This window comes from Suillus bovinus (genome assembly GCF_016758785.1).
Source record: "Suillus bovinus strain UH-Sbo-P2 chromosome Unknown EDB93scaffold_50, whole genome shotgun sequence".
In the NCBI taxonomy this organism is placed as follows: Eukaryota; Fungi; Basidiomycota; class Agaricomycetes; order Boletales; family Suillaceae; genus Suillus; species Suillus bovinus.
In genome coordinates, this window is record NW_024542106.1 from 18,174 (window position 1) to 36,237 (window position 18,064).

Genomic DNA, 18,064 nt, shown 5'->3' on the forward strand with positions numbered 1-18,064 from the left:
ACTCGATCATCTCGTGCCCATTCTGTACGTTACTCTCATGCTTACAACTTCTCTTGCACTTACAATGTCTCCCTCGCACCATCATTTTTGCTCTCAGCGCACCCTTTGTCCTGCTTTCGGATGGCGTCGGACCCGTATAGAACAGTTCTGTCACACCTGTGTGGTTTTGCTGTTTTGTATTGGATAATCGTGAAATTCGCACTAGTAGATTCCATTCAATGTATTGCAGCGTGCCATTCGTCTGGTACGAATCATGCGAGTTATGAACAGCCTGCTTGGGACTGGCAAAGCAGGACCGGCATTGCAAGGCGCCTCAATATTTTTTTAAATACACAATTCTGAAGGATTTTGACCCGCCTGGTGCCCATCTGGCATGGGGAAGAGGTCTGCAAGGTGTGTTTAACCGTGGTGAAATTTGCTGGGATCTTGCCATGCCTGGGAATGGCTTACCAGGCTGCGCCATTTTTGCTGATCATACTAGGTATCTTTGACCAAACGCATGCCAAGAATGAGAATCAAATTCCGAAAGATGTCTCATTGTCTCTGCGCAGGGTAATCGGCCTACTAATGGCATAGGCGAATTGCAGGTACTACAATATGAGGGAGCAACGGGTAAGTGAGAGAAAAATTACAAGGATCCAACATATCGGAAGTATCGACGAGAATCACGAGAATGAGCACCAGCTTCTCAATTTCGTCATTCAATGCGCAAGTTCACTGCAAGTTCTACCGCCATATCGCAGCAACTTGAAAACAATTCTTTCAATGTGATTAGAATCGTGCCCACAGGCACATGCAGGATATAAAAACTAAGCATCATCCTACAGTGTTTCATGTATATCATCCGAGATCCCCTCATTCCATATCACCTCGCACAGAAAATGTGTTTCCCGTCATTGTTATTGCTTTGACAGTTTCTATGTTTGTCAGTGCATGTTCAAGCCTAAATGAGTTGAAGCGAAGTTTGTCCATCGTGAACGTAGCTGTGGGGCTACGTCACCGTGGGCCCTAGACATGTGACGCCGTAACGGTTCTGCTGGCAACGCTAGGCAGGAGTTACTAGCTCAGCCTCTCGTGAAGTGACTGGAAGGGATATTTTCTGCCTAAAACATGATGCCAAACGGAATTCTGAGCGTCATTTTGTCGCAAGTATAAGAGCAAGTCATCTTCCTACCGTCAACTTCGCCCCAAAGATATTTTTCAAGCATGGCAGCAGTTCATACCACCTCACGCAAACAATGATTTTCTCCTTCCTCGCCGTTATTGTTGTGCTGACAACATCTATGATATCTGTTAGTGCGGTTTGTCAGAAAGAGGGATAGAGTTGCGCCCAGGACAGTGACTGCTGGCAGGATATGACATTCTGCATTCGACTTGCAGGAGTAGTTTGCTTTGCATCACTTTCACTTCACGACTCACCCTTTGGGCCTCGTGAGCATCAGGAGTAGTCAAGTATGCGTTGCAGTGCTACCCCCGACTTTGGACACCGAGTCATTAAGGAGCCTGACTGGTAAATTTGCACGTAGCAACAGACTGGTGGGCTATGTTTCCACTTTCCTGTTGGTGCTGTTGTTGTTGATAAAATAACATGCAGTTCACTGGTGGATAGAGAATCGGAAGTATTGGCGCAGGTGTTTCTGGCGTAAAGCTGCGGCGTACGGAACTCGGAGCCGCGGACTTAATTTGACCGTATATCATAAATTCGTATCTCTTCCAGCTGGACAAGCCGGAAAGCCGGGTCGTCGACAGCAACACTTGCAGGAATCAGCTTCTCATGAGAGATAGGTTCTGCCTAAATCATTCTTCCAAAACACTAAAACAAACGTTATTTTTTGGGAGTATAAAAGCAAGTCATCTTTCCACCGTCCACCTCACCCCAAAGATATTTTTCGACCTCAGCAGATTACCACCTCGCACAAACAATGCGTTTCGCCTTCCTCACCGTTATTATTGCTCTGACAACATTTATAACGTTTGTCAGTGCGTGTGTGCCAAGGGAAGCGCCTTGCTCACAGAACACTGACTGCTGAGATAAAAAAGATAAATGCACTCCAATTGTGAGTGGGAGTAGCTTTCTTTGCACACTTGATGACTCACCCTTTGGACCTCGTAACATCAGCCGGATGGTGCTCAAATGTGCTATCATAATGGAGATTAGCCCCACAGAGGCCGTTAAATTTGCACGTAGAAACACACTGGTGAATTATGTTTCCGCTTTCTCATTGGTGCTGTTATTGATGGAATAATATGCAGTTGGCTGCTGATTGAGAAATGGACAGAAGCAATGCCGCAACGTGAATCAAGTATTCGGGTACTTGTTAGTTTTGATGTAAACAGAGCCTGGGTCTGTAATCCGAAGTGGTTTGACCGCATGCAACACTATCTTCGATCCACCCACAAGGCTAGGATAAGGACAATCAAGAGTTACAAATTCATCTGGCCGTAAGACTGGCAATGCGTTCGACGGGGAATTATGATCGATACGAGGGAGTGTAGTAAATGCAACCGCCAACCGAATTCTTGTTCTGGCAATCCTAAGAATGTAATCAGACGTACTGGTTGAATCGAGGTACAATGCCACTTGCCCACATCAGGAACACAGGCACAAAGATATACATGGAACGTTAGGATTACCTTCGCATAGCTAGACCACTCAAGCTCGAAGGGTTGAATGGTGCAGGCCGCGACCTCGTATTAGCACCTCAGCAGCAGGTTTGTGCTTCCGGTTTTCCGACTACACAAGCAAACGAGCGAAGCAGATGCGTGCTTCTGGTTTTCAGACTCCAGAGGTAAACGAGTTAAAGCGAAATCTGATCACTGACATGAAAGTAGCTGTGGGACTACTTTACCGTGGGCCCCAAGTTCAAACAAAGTTGACGACGTAATAGTTCTGGCAGTACTGGGGCAACTGTTGTGAGGCTGGCAATAAGTTCAACGGAAAATGATGATCAATACAAGTAGGCAGAGTCAACACGTTTGAACGCACATATGATTGTAGTTGGACGTGAGACCGAGGACATCGGACTTGCTTGGAGCGGGTAAAATATTAGGTGTGATTCTGTTGTCAAATCCGAGGGTACGAGGCCAGACTATACATTTGTGAGTGGATAGCCAGACTAATAATAATTCGGACACCTGAAGATCCGGGGGTTCAATTGCACGCTAAAATGCGATGTATCTTTACTTAGTCATTCAGTCTTGCTGCGAGGGACAGAGCATACTCTGACGCGGTGGTCTAGGATGTGCTCCATGTGGTGTTCAGAATGACTCGTGTCGGAATGTTATCGCCAAGCCCTGGTAACTAGTGGGCGTTAGCTTGGCCCGGTGACGACGCGGCCGTATACAGTGATATCGTGTTTGCTGTAGAAATGGAAGAACTGATTCAATGCGTTAGTCATGTCCACCCACTTTGAAATATAAATATATTCTGGACGGCTCCTCGCAGCTACACGTTATATCCATGTGGTTCCATCCAGATAGCTGTCGATGTCTTGGGAGCCTGGTCAACCCTCGCGCGCGCGTCATGTTGTTGAATACATCCTTGTAGTGTGTTCGACGTATCGGAGGGTGTTGTGAACTCGTTGACTTGTGATCAGGTTGATTTTTGCTGGTTTGTTGAAGCGTACTCAGACCTGTCGCATGGACAATATTAAACGAATATCAAAATTGACAAACCAGGCGAGCGCGCTATCATATTGACATGATTTGTAGTTGAGTCACAATTGGCAGGCTGCCACTGGCCGGTGCAAACTTTCAGTGTGGGAAGGTTCCCCAAAGCGGGCTCAATTGCCCACCGCCATTACCTGCCTTTATATAAAACGTTCATAATAGTCGTGCAGCACACGCTTCTCAAACAAAAGGTTCCAAGACCAGACCTACTATCTGGTACACGGTAAGTAAACCTCATCCTCCCTATTCACTACCTAATCTTATTCCCCTTCAAGAATCAAGATGTCAACACAACTACCCACCGCTCCCACCGATTTCTCAGTGGAAGCCCTCATCCGTTCCTTCATGACAATCATCCTCTCTGAAATTGGAGACAAAACCTTCTTCATCGCCGCCATTCTTTCCATGCGCCATCCTCGCCTCGTCGTCTTCCTAGGCGCTCTTGGTTCCCTTGTGGTGATGTCTATTCTTTCAGCTTCACTGGGTCACATCCTGCCCACGCTTTTACCCAAGAAATGGACTCAGATTATGGCTGGGGTGCTGTTCCTGGTCTTCGGGAGTAAGATGATGATGGAAGCAAGGGAGATGGGTGGCAAGGGAAGGGAAAAGGTTGAGGAAGAGATGAGAGAGGCGGAAGAGGAGATAGACGAGGATGAGATTGAGGCGGGAGGTATTATTCCGCTTGAACGGCTTGAGGAGGGGGAAGTGGTTCCTTCATCTCCAAGTACGAGAAAACATAAAAATTTGGGTTCGGGTGTCACGGAAGGCGTAAGGAATTTTTGCAGTCTTATCCTGGGGCCTGTTTTCGTGCAGTCCTTTGTGCTTACTTTCCTTGGGGAGTGGGGGGACAGGAGTCAGATTGCTACGATTGCTTTAGGTGCTGCTGATGTGAGCTCTCTTTTTTTGGTTCGGAGACTGTTGACGAAGCGTGTTTTTAGAATGTGTATCTCGTGACGCTAGGGACGGTCATTGGCCATACGTGTTGTACAGCGCTGGCTGTCATGGGAGGGCGTTACGTATCGAGTAAAATTTCGGTCAAGCATGGTGAGTCATTCATTTCCACCTAATTATTGTCCTTTGCCTCGGAAAACCATCATACCCTCTTGCATTTATTCGATGCTTGGTGTCTATGATTACTCCACAGCGCGCATGTCATTCTGCTATGCTTGCTGCATTTTACCTGCTGACTTGCTTATTTCATTTGCTTCGATTTTCCTGTCTGTAGTCATCAGAACTGATCCAGCATTGCAGTAACCCTAGGAGGTGCAACCCTCTTCCTCATATTCGGCGTCATCTATCTCTACGATGCGCTTGCTAGCTCTGCGGAAGAACTCTCGATACCCATTAGTCCTATGGGGGAGTCATGAGCCAATATCTATTTTTGGTGATAATACTCCAGCGTTGTGCCTGCATTGATAAAACGCTTCACATTTCAGGTTTCTGGATTGGATACTTCACTCACTGTGTACTTCAGTACTATATAGACATGCTTATAATGGGAGGATTATTTATACGGTATCGCGGTATCGTTTTGGTTCACTTTGTTTTGTTTTGGTGTGTGCGACAGTTTCAAGTAAGCATAATCAAATTGCTATCCAGCTCAGTGAGATACTTATGTTATCGTACCTCGAACCATAACATTGGCAGTCCTGCCGGGGAGCGCAGAGAGTATATGGTTCTGCCATCGCTTTCACCTACTCATCTGCTCCGCTGGCATTCCAACGCAGTGAGCATCCTGTTTATTTCGACGGACGAGAGACTCTACTCTGGAGTTGGGCTCATTGCGACCGCTCTCATCAAGGAAAGCTCACACCAACTCACTGCTGGGCATTGAAGATTGGGATTCTCATATCATGACGTGAGTGGTTATCCTGATTCTCCTAGAACATCTGTGATACTTGATGACTAGACTTGGGAGAGACAATAAAATTCACATCTGGGCACGACCTGAAGAATCCGCTTCTATCAGACAAGGACACCACGATATGTTACTCTCTGGATGTAAATGCCTTCAACTACTGCAGGTTCTTTCCTAGGAGCGACTAAGCAGGAAGGTCTCCTCGCTGTTCCGAACCTCGTAGAATCAGCTCTGGTGGACATACCTGATACAAGTGACCTCAGTATGTACTATGAACTTGTCAGGCGGATATCTGGACACTTCCATCGCGTCAAAGGCTGCACGTGGCCATAGGCGATCCACAAGACACTTTTGCGACACCAGGAATCATCATGTCAGTGCACCTCTTTTACGCTCTTAAACCTGCTCCATCGTCATCTATGTCTACAAATGAGCTGCGCCTTTTGTGCGCGTACGAAGACGGAAGCGTCGTTCTGCGGAAGTGCACTGCACCTGAGAATAAACAATGTTGAGGGCTACGGACAGGAAGTCTTGTGGAAATCCAAAATTCACGTGGAATCAGGTCCGTTGAGATATGTGACTGTTCCTCTTGCGAAGGAGATCTGACAGAATTTATCGTTCCAAGTGATGGCGATGGCTGTTTCTGCAGGTTGCACGTTTGCGTTGACCATGTCGGCGGATCATCTGGTGGGACGGGATGATCTTGTGGTCGCGGTGTTTGAGTAACTTTGCGTTCATTTACTTGCTGACGCTCTGAAAATAAGACCCAGCAAAAGGCATCAGAAGGAACTGTATTCAAAACCAAACATCCAGGAAACGGCGCTATCACCATACGCGGCGACGGAAGAATTTGTACGACAGGGGGATGGGATGGCAAGTGAGACGACTGGATTTTTTTTTTGCTGTAACAAACCTGATCATGATCAGGGTGCGGTTATACTCCACGAAGACTTTCAAGTCGTGCACCCTTGCTTACCATAAACATGGATGTCAGGCGGTTACGTTTGCGTGTCCTATGGATCCACCTTTTGGTAACTCATAGGAACTTGAGGGAGGATGAGTCTTGTGGTGACGAGGACGAAATGACCACAGAGGAAAAACATGCGCGTGCTCGGTGGTTGATCGCAGGCAGTACAGATACGAAGGTGTCGATTTGGGCGTCGATGAAGTTCGAGAAGAGTCAGAAGACGAACGCATGAGTTGAAGAGTTCACTCCCTTCCATCATATTCTCGCACCAACCCGCCTCCTAGGCTCGAACGAATGCAGTAGGAACTTCCATTTGAACAACATGCCATATCTATCCCACAGGTCTCCAGTTGTTTCCGAATCATCGAGTATCCATTGGCATAGTCCAGATGAACCCGTGACTCTACTGGAAATGCGACATAGAACTATGGGGGTGCGACCATTTAGGAAACCTTCGAGGCACATGGCACAGTGATATATATCGATAGTGCTTCTTGAATCTTCTGAGTCTGAGTCTGAGTCAGACTATCGCGACAACTCTCTGCGACTGTCGCAAAATCGTGACACCCCCTAAGATCGGTAGCCCATCCTGAATATCACCATGAAGCGGGGGTTCTTGAACACTCGGAAGGCCAAACAGCGTGTCGCAGAAGCTGTCGATGCGGAATCTACTCAGGCTCAGGCTGGGGGACCACCACACAAGGAATCCAAAGACAACGATGAAAAGGGAGAGCGGTATGTCATTATCATTGTTATTATTGCACACTGTAAAACTATTTTGTTGTAGCCTAGGTTCAGGCATACGAGCCGAATACGCAGACTTCAACACGATTGACTACCACAAACTTCCCAAGATTATTCAAGAACAAGTCGATAACGACAAAAACTGCACTGGATATGGCAAGAATCGCATTGTCTTCCGCTGCTGACCTCGTGATCCCAAAGGAAACACCATCACAGCATCTCCATTGCGGGGAAAGGAGGCTAGCAACGGTGTTGATTTGTGGGGTGCAACACTCTACGACTTCTACTGGGTTCTACGTGCCCCAGATGTGAAGAACTATCTCACCATCTCCACAGGCAGCAGACTTGCGAAATGGGTGCGCCAACATGGTGAGCTCATAGCAGAGGATGAACTCTGTTCGGCCGATGAGGAGGAGGACCCCAAGGAAGTGCCGGTAGTTGACATCGGGGAACTGATCAGGTGCTATGATGTGCGCGTCACATTGGGCGTATTCAATCACTTTTCCAGTCGAAAGGAAGTCAGAAAAAAAGAAAAGACAGGCTGGTCTGTTGTCAGCTATAGCCGACCGTCGGATGGTCTGCACTGTTTTCTGATGACATTTCGCCTTCACTTTCCGATGTATATTCATCGAGCGACGCGCTGGAAACTGCATCCTCCTCTTCTTGCTCCCTCCCGATATTGTCGCCCTTGTCATCAGCTGGAGGGATAGAATCCCCTCCATCTGCGGCTTTTTCCAGGGCGATACCGCAGCGCCATTGCCAAATGTCGACTCGCCCTTCCATCCCGACCATTACCCTTCCCCATATCCTTTCATCCCTTTCACACACGAGACTCCGACACTTCAACAACGTATTCCTTTGCACCTTCTTCCTCAAAAGATCCACGTTCATGACCCTTGGAACATATTAACCGTCAAGGAGAGCGATTCTGACCGTAAGACTCAATGGCTTTCCAAAATTTCCAATGAAGGAGACATCGTCCGAACCTATGCCCTCTCCCTTTCGCCGAAAGGTAATGAGGTCGCTTCGGAGGCACTAGAGACTGGCTGAGATGGCAGAAGAAGAGGCAGCGAAGAAAGAGAGCGTGTTGCGCATCTTCCCCACTGACAAGGAGGGACCGACGGAAGAGCCATTGATTGAAGTCTTACTCCCTCCGCGACCCCGGAAAAGGACGCAAGTGGAAGAAGCTCATCTCTACCTTTCACCTCGTGCAGTGGGCTTCGGCCATCATTCAATCGTGCATAGTGTGGAGTGGGAGCTTCCGCGTGACCTTTTTGTGGAAGCTCGTCTGTGCAAAGCTTGTGTGGAAGAGGATGTCCGCCAACAGGTCCAGAAATTGAAAGACGAGGGAGAATGGGAGGCACTCTTCAAAGACCAGGCGGGAAAACATGAAGAAACAATGCAGGGTGGAGAGCCCTCGCAAGCCTCTGGTACGAAGCGAACAGCTGGTCATGTCACCATCCAGGAGCATTATTTTCCAGAAGTAACTGGGTCATACGTTTTACGTCCACATTGGGATACTAAGGGTGGCAGGGAAAAGTCCACCGATGCTGATGAGGCACTGAGTTCGAATGGGAGTCGCCCTGCGGACTTTGCTAGTGATGCAGCGACAACAGAGGGTGCCGAAACCGATGTCAAAATGGACGTAGATGGGCAGGAAGAAGCTTCTGACACTGGTATGGAGGTAGACGACAATCAACCATCTGCGCTGAGGTCCGGTCCGAAAGAGGTCAAGGGGAAAGGGAAAATGGAACTAGAGCAAGACGATGGCAGTGAAGAAAAAGATCTCGAGGAAAGTGAACAGAGCGAAGAATATAGCGAGGAAGAAATATTCACCCTTGAGCCTCCCAGGGTCATCCGCACCGCATCCTACTCTGGGCCAATCCTTCGCATCCGTACTACTGTGAAGTGGCAAAGCCCCTCGGAAAAACAATGCGATCACGAGAGTTCAAGTTTTGGCTCGGGATCTGTTCCACGCACCGTTATAGTTGGTGTTGTTGCGAAACTCTCGATCGAACACGACCTGCACCTCGCTCAAGAGGCAGCAAATTATCAATCGTTCCCTGACCACTTCTTCCAACACTGGAACGGGTATAATGTCATACCCCCAATACACGATCCTATCCCCGTTGGGGCAGTCTGCCCACAGTTTTACGGGTATTACACACCTGACGATCCAACTGACAGCAAATATTGGGGTCGACCTCGTTATTTGAGTCCGATATTGCTCCTGGAGTACTGTGGCCGCGAGATAGATCCAAATGAGTTGTGTCAGGACGACAAGCAAGAGTGCGCGTCGCTTGTCTTGCGCTTTCATCATGCAGGGTGGTTGCATGGGTCATTCGCAGCGCGGAACATCCTGTGGCAGCAGGGCAAGCCCACGGAGTGGCCAATCGAGCGGCCGCACTCTGTCAAGAGTTTCCGCCTCATAGACTTCGGTAGATCGATTAGATCCGATGTGGCCGCTGTCGTGCTGGAGAAAGAAAGGGCTTTTCAGTTGCTCTACTTGCTGCATCACGCATATAAGAAACCTCAAACTGAAAAGAAATAGTCGCTTACAGACTGTTTTGTAATTGTCATCGATCAGCTGTACGAAACGAATGTTGTTTTTACCCCACAGTGGGTTACACATACCCACGCAGTTGCCTAAGCAGCGCTGATATTAGGTGCAGAGTCCTGGCTGTCCTCGTGGCTTTGCCATGACGAGACAAGAGTGACGGCGTACAAAACGGTGCACCCAATTGTAGCCAGGGCGTCTACGGCATATCTCGAACACACGAGTGCGCAAAGCACGAGCATGGAGAGGAGTTGTAAAGCTTGAGTTGAGGTGACACCAATCCAGCAATGCTGCTTCCTGCGGTGGGCTTAATAGTTGGCGCTTCCTGGCAGCATATTAAGTGGACTGGTGGAGTCTAGTGCCACGAGTCTGAACAGAAATCTAAATAAGAGGACTCAGTGTCTTCGTATCAATGAATGGTGGATATCTCACCTGATGAGCTTTTGCTGCAGCTCTATAGCTCTTATATTTCCTCCTTGAACTCCAGCAAGGGGGGCCGTTTTCTTGAATCCGCAACTCACGCTGGACCACTTTGCTTGGAGTTGGGGAATGGATACCCCTGCCCCGAGTGCGCCCCATATGCTGTCCAAGATTCAAGCAGTTTGAGTGGTTCGGCTGCCGGCAGAACTGAAACTCTGCTACGGTGCACTCGGTTTGGTGACAGGCAGACGTGATTTTTGGCTCAACAGATCATTTCTTGACCAATTTCAAAGACTCAACTTCGCAACAGTGTATTACAAGCGTATAATGATATGTGGTCAAAGTGACTTCGACCACATATCAATATGACTAGCACACACCCGTTGCGCCTTCGGCACAGGAAGCAAAAAGAGCGCTTCGCGCTCTTTGTTGGCTTCCTGGCCTTCGGCTTCATCCTACTTTGGGTATTTTAATAATTATTTTAGGTTTTGAAATAAATTATATTGTATTCATCAAGTTGAGCATGATATATTACATTCAGATATATTGAACCCTCCTGTTCTCAGCAGGACATACTGCGCTACAGTGCTACAAAGCACTTTGTAGCAAATTATGTTCCCCTCATAAGTTCTCTGATTTTCCCATTCTCCTGTTTCCCTGTTCTTTGTGCAGATGAGAAAAGTAAAAGTAAAATTGAATGTGTTGATCCCATCTCACTTGTCCTCCGGTCCTGTCATCCCCCTGTCCTGTTGTCATCCTCCCATCCTGTTGTCGTCCTCCCATCCTGTTGTCATCCTCCCATCCTGTTGTCGTCCTCCCATCCTGTTGTCGTCCTCCCGTCCTTCTGTCATCCTCCCGTCCTTCTGTCATCCTCCTGTCCTTCTGTTGTCCTCCCATCCTGTTGTCCTCCTCCCATCCTTCTGTTGTCCTCCCATCCTTCTGTGGTCCTTCTGTGGTCCTCCCATCCTCCTCTTTCCCCCCTTTTCCCATTTTCCTGTTCTCCCATTTTTCCCATTCTTCCATTTTCTGTTTCTCCTGTTTTCTTGTTCTCTGTTCTCTTGTTCTGCAATTTTCCTCATTTTCTCTGTTCTCCCATCTCCCCCATTCTCCCATTCTCATTTCCCATTTCTCAATTGACTTTTCTTCTTTATGTAGTTAAATTTTGTGTGTATATAATTTGAATTTCATAAATAATAAATGTTTTTTAAATGCGTGCTGCCCTAACGGGCAGCGGACCCTCGAGATCACGTGACAGCCACGCGAGTTTCCAAATCGAGCTTTAAGCGAGGTAAGCGAAAACCACATGGCATTTAGCGTCCGTTAGCGGCCCAAGCGACCCAAGCGAAAACCACGCGAGCGTCCGTCCCTTCCCTCACCGTTCTCCCTTACTTTATAGATTTGAAGTAGAGTTGAGTGAGATATTGCAAATTGTCCGAACGAGTGGTTGTCCGAAGTTGTGCACGTGGTAATAGCCGCCGATAGAACCAAATACCCAGCAATTATCCACCCGAGCGCTAATACCATGATCGCTTGTACTTAGAGGCGCCCAGGCAACCAACATCCCTGGGTTATATCACAGGGGGTGCGAAATCACTCGCCTCCTAGCCGGTCATTTTCAAATGAATACTAATTGCTGTATCTCCCTGCCAGGCAACCAACATCCACCTCTAATTAAGAGGGTTACGTGGGACTCCGGAGTCACAGGTGCATCGAAAACACAAGTCACAGCGGTACAACCTCATGAGGGTAAGTAGTATCAAAGCTCAAAGTATTGAATAGCATAGGGACCGACCTCGCACAAGTACCTCGACAGCAGGTCTGTGCTTCTACTATTCTTCTAATTGGACAAGCTGGAAAGCAGTCATGTCGACGGCAACACTTGGGCAGGAATCGTTTCTCGTGAGAGATAGGTTTCATTTTGTTGAAATATTAAAATAAGCGTTAATTTTCGGGAGTATAAAGGCAAGTCATCTTTCTACCGTCCACCCACCTCGCACAAACAATGCGTTTCGCCTTCCTCACCGTTATTATTGCTCTGACAACATCTATAACGTTTGTCAGTGCGTGTGCACCAAGGGAAGCGCCTTGCACACAGACCAGTGACTGCTGCGATAAAGAAGATAAATGCGTTTCAATTGTGAGTGGGAGGTTTTCTTTGCACACTTGATGACTCACCCTTTGGACCTCGTAACATCAGCCGGATGGTGCTCAAATGTGCTATCATAATGGAGATTAGCCCCACAGAGGCCGTTAAATTTGCACGTAGAAACACACTGGTGAATTATGTTTCCGCTTTCTCATTGGTGCTGTTATTGATGGAATAATATGCAGATTGAGAAACGGATAGAGGCACAAAGGTCTACATGGAACGTTAGGATTACCTTTGCATAACTAGACCACTCAAGCTCGAAGTGTTGAATGGCTTCAACTACAGAAGCAAACGAGCAAAGCAGATGCGTGCTTCTGTTTTTTCCAGCTACAGAGGTAAACGAGTTAAAACGAAGTCTGTTCATTGACATGAAAGTAGCTGTGGGACTACTTTACCGTGGGCCCCAAGTTCAAACAAAGATGACGGCGCCGTAATAGTTCTGGCAGTACTAGGCAAGTTGAACATTCTGTGCGGTCCGCGTAAGTGTAACAAGTTCCGATGAAATTAAATAAAGAACGTGTCATTTTACCAGCTGATGCCGGCAGCTGTGGACATTGATTTTAATTTCACAAATCAGGCTAGTTGTGTGTGCATCGTGAGGATGTCCGCATCGCGTCCGCTCAAATCCCATGAATCCATGCCTCCATGGTGCTTTCAAGCCTACTATGCCGCATCAGACTTCATTCATTCCGTGTCGAAGCCGCATCAAACTCAAACTTACTTGTCACGGTGTTGCGTAGTGCTGCCGCATTCTCAGTGGTAAGTCACAACTGTATGAGATAAGTTCAGTATCTCACTTGGCACTCGTGTTGCATTTGACTAGTTGAGAGTTTTTGATTGGTACTTAAACCATCAGTGGGTGCCACAACTTACACATGATGGAGCGTGGATGGCCGTGCAAAAAGTACACCGCAAGTGGCAAGTTCAAGCCTATAAGGACCCTGATGAGCCCGGACCGCATCTTCATTACGAACGTAGCGCCACCAACACTGTCTCTCTAGTATCCCGAGCCCGGATCATGAACTTCGGCACTTTGTTCGTGAGCGACTTATAGTATTCGTGGACATGCTATCATGCGAGGCAGAGATTGTGAACTCACGTGAGTCTTATCACAAGGTTTACTGCATTGGACATGCTCTACAACACCGCCGCATATCCACATTCTCTGCGCGCATCGGTGGCTCAGATGATGACCTCGAGGCGCCTGTGCCATCACTACCCTTGAATTTTGAGGGTAAGCGCGCCAGCCCGGCCCATTATGGATAGATCGATACACGCATCAAAAGGGGTAGGAATATTTGATCAGACGATCATACTGTGCCCTCAAGTTCAAGTTTATGATCCTCTCGCTTTGCGCTGTCCTATTTGTCGTTCCAATTGTTCGTGCTTCAGTAGTTTTACTCCCAGGTCTCAACGATACCTGTATCCATCCATTCGTTTACAGCGACTCGCAACTTCCCTATGCTAGAACCCTGTGGATGATTATGTCGAGCTGTGCCTTAACTTTGTTTGCGTGCACATGGACTGCTGTCCCTCCGGACATTCCGCGTATGGGTGATGGGGCACTTGTTATTGTCATTCGTCGTCTACTCCTTATGTTCATTGCGTATTTCGCCCCCGAACTCATGGCCGCCTGGGCAGCATGGCAACTCATGTGTGCTCGACAAGTTGCCAAGGACTTCAATGATGCTTTGGGTGCGCAACGCGCCCAGCTCTACGGCGACCGTGAAGCCATGCAGCAGAGCAGCTCGGCAGTTCTGTTACCCGATAACATCTCAAATTCAAGCGAAGGGTCAAGTGCAGGTCTGTCACTCGGACTCTTCAGTCAGACAGAAATCAACATAAAACTGATGGCTTGACATCGCGCGGGATCTGTGCAGATGCCTATCATCACGAGGGCAGACATAGAAGACCGAAGCAAGGGTGATATACTATCCAGATGTGTCACCATTCTTCAGCTGGCGTGGTTCCTCATCCAGATCATCGCCCGTTACACACAACACCTCCCCAGCACATTACTTGAAATCGACACTCTGGCTGTAGTTTGTCTGACCATAGATACTTATGGTTTACTATGGCTGCGGAAGCCGAAGGATGTACGACGTCCCCATATTGTTCATTGGAACTCGAATGTTCCTCCACCACACGACTGCTTAGCCAACGAGTACGTTATAATCTCTATTCCTTGCAGAACTTGTTCTAATTGGCTTGTATTCTAGCAAAAGACATATTCCAATGCTCCTGTGTCTACTATCTAATCACAAAATTCGGCGGTCTAGTACCTCGGCTCAGAGTATGACTACATTCCTCGTTGGAGGTGTCAGTGGGGTGCTGTTTGCAGCGATACATGCCCTGGGCTGGAATTTTTCGTTTCCGAGCCACGCCGAGCTGGTATTGTGGCGTGTGGCTTTCGTTTGGAAGACATGTTTATCGTTAACGATGTGGATCCTCTGGTATCTGTACATGCAACCATCGGAGTACAAAGGGTTATCGGGTAAAATCCTATGTTTCCTTTCCGCTCATTTCATGAAGATTATTGGAATTCTCGGCATGATATACGTTCTTGCACGTCTTACAATAATTACACTTATTATGCTAAGCTTACGATCGCTACCTCACGGTGTGTACGATACAGTAGCTTGGCCCAAGGTTATTCCACATGTAGGTGTATAGTTTCATTACATAGCTGTAGCAGGGTATGATAACTTGCCTGAGTCTTCGTCTATGGCGGGTACTGAAATCGGAAGTGCAAGTACTAATAATAACAGGTTGCCGTTCCCCTTACATACCACACGTTGGTCAGACGGAGTCCTATGCTGGACATCATGCTGGCACGTACAGTGGTTTCGGGGCGCGTTATTCATCGAGTTTGGGTTATGGTCATGGTACATCGCATTGAAGTCCACTACGAGGCAGAGGCAATTTGACTCGGAGGATGTGGGGATTTCTCCTATCGTTTTTGTCTTTCGAGAGGGCGCTTTCGTTTACATACTGTGAGTCTTCGGAATTCGCTTTTGATATTCTTGAGGTAACATCCTTTTGTATGAGTGGTTCGCTTCTGGAAATTAATGTAGAGTGAAGTTCGAATACGACCGAACCAGTTCTGGGTAGCTCTGAACCCCGAACCGGGATGCGGCAGCACTAGGCCGCAAGAACCACTAGCTCACCTTCTCGCGAGGTGACCGGAAGGGAAGGGTTCTGCCTAAACCACGATGTCAAAAACAATTCTTTCTAAAATACGAAGCGTTATTTGGAGTCTAAGAGCAAGCCATATTCTTACCGTCAACTTCACTCCAAAGATATTTTCGACAGAGTCAGCAGTACATACCACCTCGCACAAACTTAATGCGTTTCCCCTTCCTCACTATTGTCAGCGTCCCACAACACTCGTTATTTGGATAGTGCAGATGGGCCATGCTAAAATTAGCCTCCGGACCGTACGATGCGTGTGCCACAGCGCACGCTCGTTGCGTCCTGATGACAACCCTGTCAGAGGAGTTGATTAAGAATTTGGGATGGGGGAACTATCAGCACGCAATCTTGTTAGCAGTGGATTGAGATAAGAATGTCCGAGTTATGCATGCTCTGGGGTGTCAAGAGGAAGTACACACCCGACCCACTGGTGCAGCATTAATCCACACTTAGACATGTCCCCCAATGTGATCAAGTCATCTGTCAGTGCGTGTAAGAGAGAGAATGACTATTGCAACATGGACAGCGAAGTACTGTTGCCTAGCAACGATAATATGCCGTGCAACTTGAAGGAGTAGTATCCATTACATAATGGTCCTATTAGAGTTACTCTATGACCATCTAGTCCTGGGGCCCTGTGCCCCGCTTCATCTCAGGGTACGTGAATGCCCTGGTGTGAGGCGTACCCCTACCAGTCCGCCGTTCCCGTCGGCCGTTTTAGACGCTGTTACCCTACGAAGTTGAAATGACTATAAGTATGCATGCGATTGAAGAGGTAGAAGGTGTATGGCTATAACACGTATCGTGTGTGGGGTCGGTAATTATGTGGGTAAAGACATTAGTGAGTACCCTAGCAGCTGGGCTGAGAAACCTATCTGAGCATGCAATTAGGGATTCTTGAATCTTAAGGGTTCACCGAGGCACAGGTAGAGTAACAGTTCATGCACGTTCATGCATCATATTTGACTTACGGGTGTAATGATTATGACACTATCATGGGCTGTTCCCCTTACACCTGATTTGAACCATGCAATGTTCCAAATCAGCTGCTTTGTGCAATCGGGTGAAAGAGTTGCCAGCATTAATCCTGTCGCAAATATTCACCGAAGTGTTCATCTTATTCTTATTCCAAAGTTCAGACCTGCGGCACCTCGTCAATGGACAAGTAGCGAAGTTCAAGAACAATGTAACACGTTTCTTCTTATCGAAGTTCACATGATATATAATTCTGACTATCTTTGTCTAGCTCTGTGCCAGGGGATTTTCCTGATCCAGGGCTGCCAGCTCAAATTTGAAGTGACTAACCCCTGCAGTAATTGAATTTCGGACCCTAAGGCGTGCAGGTGAGTCATGTGGTTGAATCCCTGGTTGCGCTGCACAGCGACCTGCTCATACTCACATAAGAGTAGCACCAGTGACTGCAGCAATCCCCCTGCGTAATGCATGGTTGATTGGGGCCGGCGCATGCGTTGACATGTATAGACACTGTCAAAGCAACGACAACGGCGAGGAGGCAAAAACGCATTTTCTGTGCGATGTGGTATGGAATACTCTGAGGGGAGATTTGGATGATATCTCTGAGGATGAAGAAATACTGTAGGACGACGACCAGCGTTTATATCCTGCATGGCAGAAATGAAATTGCGGAAATTTCGGCAGAATCTGCAGGAGTGTTTTGAATCAATTGCAACCATTGTGTCCGAATCGTAAGCCAATCCCTCAGTCATTTGAACTTGCAGTGACCCTGTTCAGCGACAAAATAGAGAAGTTGCTGCTCATTCTCGTGGATCTCGTCGATACTTCTAGAAGATGAGGGAAGAAATAAAACGTTAGGAATTACAACACGACAAACGAGAAAAAGAAAGGACGCACCATTTGGGATACACCGTAGACTTGAACACAACTGAATCATTCGTCATGAGCCTCCACGTCCACCTGCCAACGCATGAGTACAATCCACACCAAGCAATGCAATGAAAACGAACTTTAAAAGGAAAGAAGACGACTCACATCAATGACATACTTGTACCCCCTAGCCTCCTTAATGCCTATCTTCCGCCCCCCCATTTCCTCCACCTTACACGGACTCGGGGTTTCAGAGGACGCTATATCCATTATGGTAGGGTTCATGAGTGATTTATTGAGGGTCTGTAAGGAGAACGTCTATAATTTTCGGGTGCGTAATGGTACGTTTCTCAGAGTGAGAGGAAAAAAATAAACAAGATCCATCAAGCGCTCCTTATGCGCCGCCTTTGTATCGTCGCTCAATTAGGTGAAGATAATTCAATATTAGTAGAGATGAGAGAAGGACTAATATTGAATTGAGAGAAGAGGATACGAAGCGGAGAGACTGACGTAGAGACTGGTAGCGTAGCTACTGTGAGAAAAGGTGAGAGATTGAGAAACGAATCCGACGAAGCGTGGCGGGCATGCTGGTTATTAAGAGCCATATCGAAGATTTGACGGGATATAAGGTTCCCGGGTAGAAACTGCTGTGTAATTTTGGTA

At 47.5% G+C, this 18,064-nt stretch overlaps 9 protein-coding genes across 9 annotated transcripts; 8 read left to right on the forward strand and 1 right to left on the reverse strand.

Moving 5' to 3' along the window:
- Nucleotides 1–1,823: 1,823 nt before the first annotated feature.
- EDB93DRAFT_1161384 (uncharacterized protein) lies at nt 1,824–2,904 on the forward strand. The gene is made up of 5 exons (XM_041450044.1): nt 1,824–1,870; nt 1,907–1,972; nt 2,072–2,225; nt 2,629–2,712; nt 2,760–2,904. The coding sequence occupies exons 2-5, from the start codon at nt 1,923–1,925 to the stop codon at nt 2,883–2,885; spliced, it is 414 nt and encodes a 137-aa protein (XP_041305216.1). The 5' UTR covers nt 1,824–1,870; nt 1,907–1,922; the 3' UTR covers nt 2,886–2,904.
- Nucleotides 2,905–3,770: 866 nt separating this feature from the next.
- Nucleotides 3,771–5,152, forward strand: EDB93DRAFT_675623 (uncharacterized protein). Its single transcript, XM_041457077.1, has 4 exons — nt 3,771–3,892; nt 3,945–4,557; nt 4,608–4,713; nt 4,921–5,152. Exons 2-4 carry the CDS (start codon nt 3,952–3,954, stop codon nt 5,034–5,036), a joined length of 828 nt encoding a protein of 275 aa, XP_041305217.1. The 5' UTR covers nt 3,771–3,892; nt 3,945–3,951; the 3' UTR covers nt 5,037–5,152.
- A 189-nt stretch (nt 5,153–5,341) lies between these two features.
- Nucleotides 5,342–6,726, forward strand: EDB93DRAFT_1241853 (uncharacterized protein; the record flags this gene model as incomplete). The annotated part of the gene is made up of 10 exons (XM_041451935.1): nt 5,342–5,406; nt 5,471–5,527; nt 5,579–5,670; nt 5,694–5,761; nt 5,812–6,034; nt 6,057–6,089; nt 6,153–6,241; nt 6,298–6,404; nt 6,455–6,535; nt 6,570–6,726. 10 exons carry the CDS (start codon nt 5,342–5,344, stop codon nt 6,724–6,726), a joined length of 972 nt encoding a protein of 323 aa, XP_041305218.1.
- A 697-nt stretch (nt 6,727–7,423) lies between these two features.
- Nucleotides 7,424–8,288, forward strand: EDB93DRAFT_1089816 (uncharacterized protein; the record flags this gene model as incomplete). Its single annotated transcript, XM_041446233.1, has 2 exons — nt 7,424–7,756; nt 8,070–8,288. Coding segments are annotated over 2 exons (552 nt in total), but the record flags the coding sequence as incomplete, so codon positions are not given.
- Nucleotides 8,289–9,297: 1,009 nt separating this feature from the next.
- Nucleotides 9,298–9,759, forward strand: EDB93DRAFT_1043400 (uncharacterized protein; the record flags this gene model as incomplete). The annotated part of the gene is made up of 1 exon (XM_041444591.1): nt 9,298–9,759. A coding segment is annotated over one exon (462 nt), but the record flags the coding sequence as incomplete, so codon positions are not given.
- Nucleotides 9,760–10,836: 1,077 nt separating this feature from the next.
- EDB93DRAFT_1105891 (uncharacterized protein) lies at nt 10,837–11,334 on the reverse strand (the record flags this gene model as incomplete). Its single annotated transcript, XM_041447554.1, has 1 exon — nt 10,837–11,334. The coding sequence occupies one exon, from the start codon at nt 11,332–11,334 to the stop codon at nt 10,837–10,839; it is 498 nt and encodes a 165-aa protein (XP_041305221.1).
- An 820-nt stretch (nt 11,335–12,154) lies between these two features.
- Nucleotides 12,155–12,843, forward strand: EDB93DRAFT_1161392 (uncharacterized protein). Its single transcript, XM_041450045.1, has 5 exons — nt 12,155–12,260; nt 12,313–12,321; nt 12,391–12,432; nt 12,490–12,521; nt 12,597–12,843. The coding sequence occupies exons 1-5, from the start codon at nt 12,218–12,220 to the stop codon at nt 12,729–12,731; spliced, it is 261 nt and encodes an 86-aa protein (XP_041305222.1). The 5' UTR covers nt 12,155–12,217; the 3' UTR covers nt 12,732–12,843.
- A 987-nt stretch (nt 12,844–13,830) lies between these two features.
- Nucleotides 13,831–14,082, forward strand: EDB93DRAFT_1066168 (uncharacterized protein; the record flags this gene model as incomplete). Its single annotated transcript, XM_041444902.1, has 1 exon — nt 13,831–14,082. A coding segment is annotated over one exon (252 nt), but the record flags the coding sequence as incomplete, so codon positions are not given.
- A 49-nt stretch (nt 14,083–14,131) lies between these two features.
- On the forward strand, nt 14,132–15,307 carry EDB93DRAFT_675773 (uncharacterized protein). The gene is made up of 2 exons (XM_041457078.1): nt 14,132–14,528; nt 14,584–15,307. The coding sequence occupies exons 1-2, from the start codon at nt 14,245–14,247 to the stop codon at nt 15,035–15,037; spliced, it is 738 nt and encodes a 245-aa protein (XP_041305224.1). The 5' UTR covers nt 14,132–14,244; the 3' UTR covers nt 15,038–15,307.
- The last annotated feature ends 2,757 nt before the right edge of the window (nt 15,308–18,064 follow it).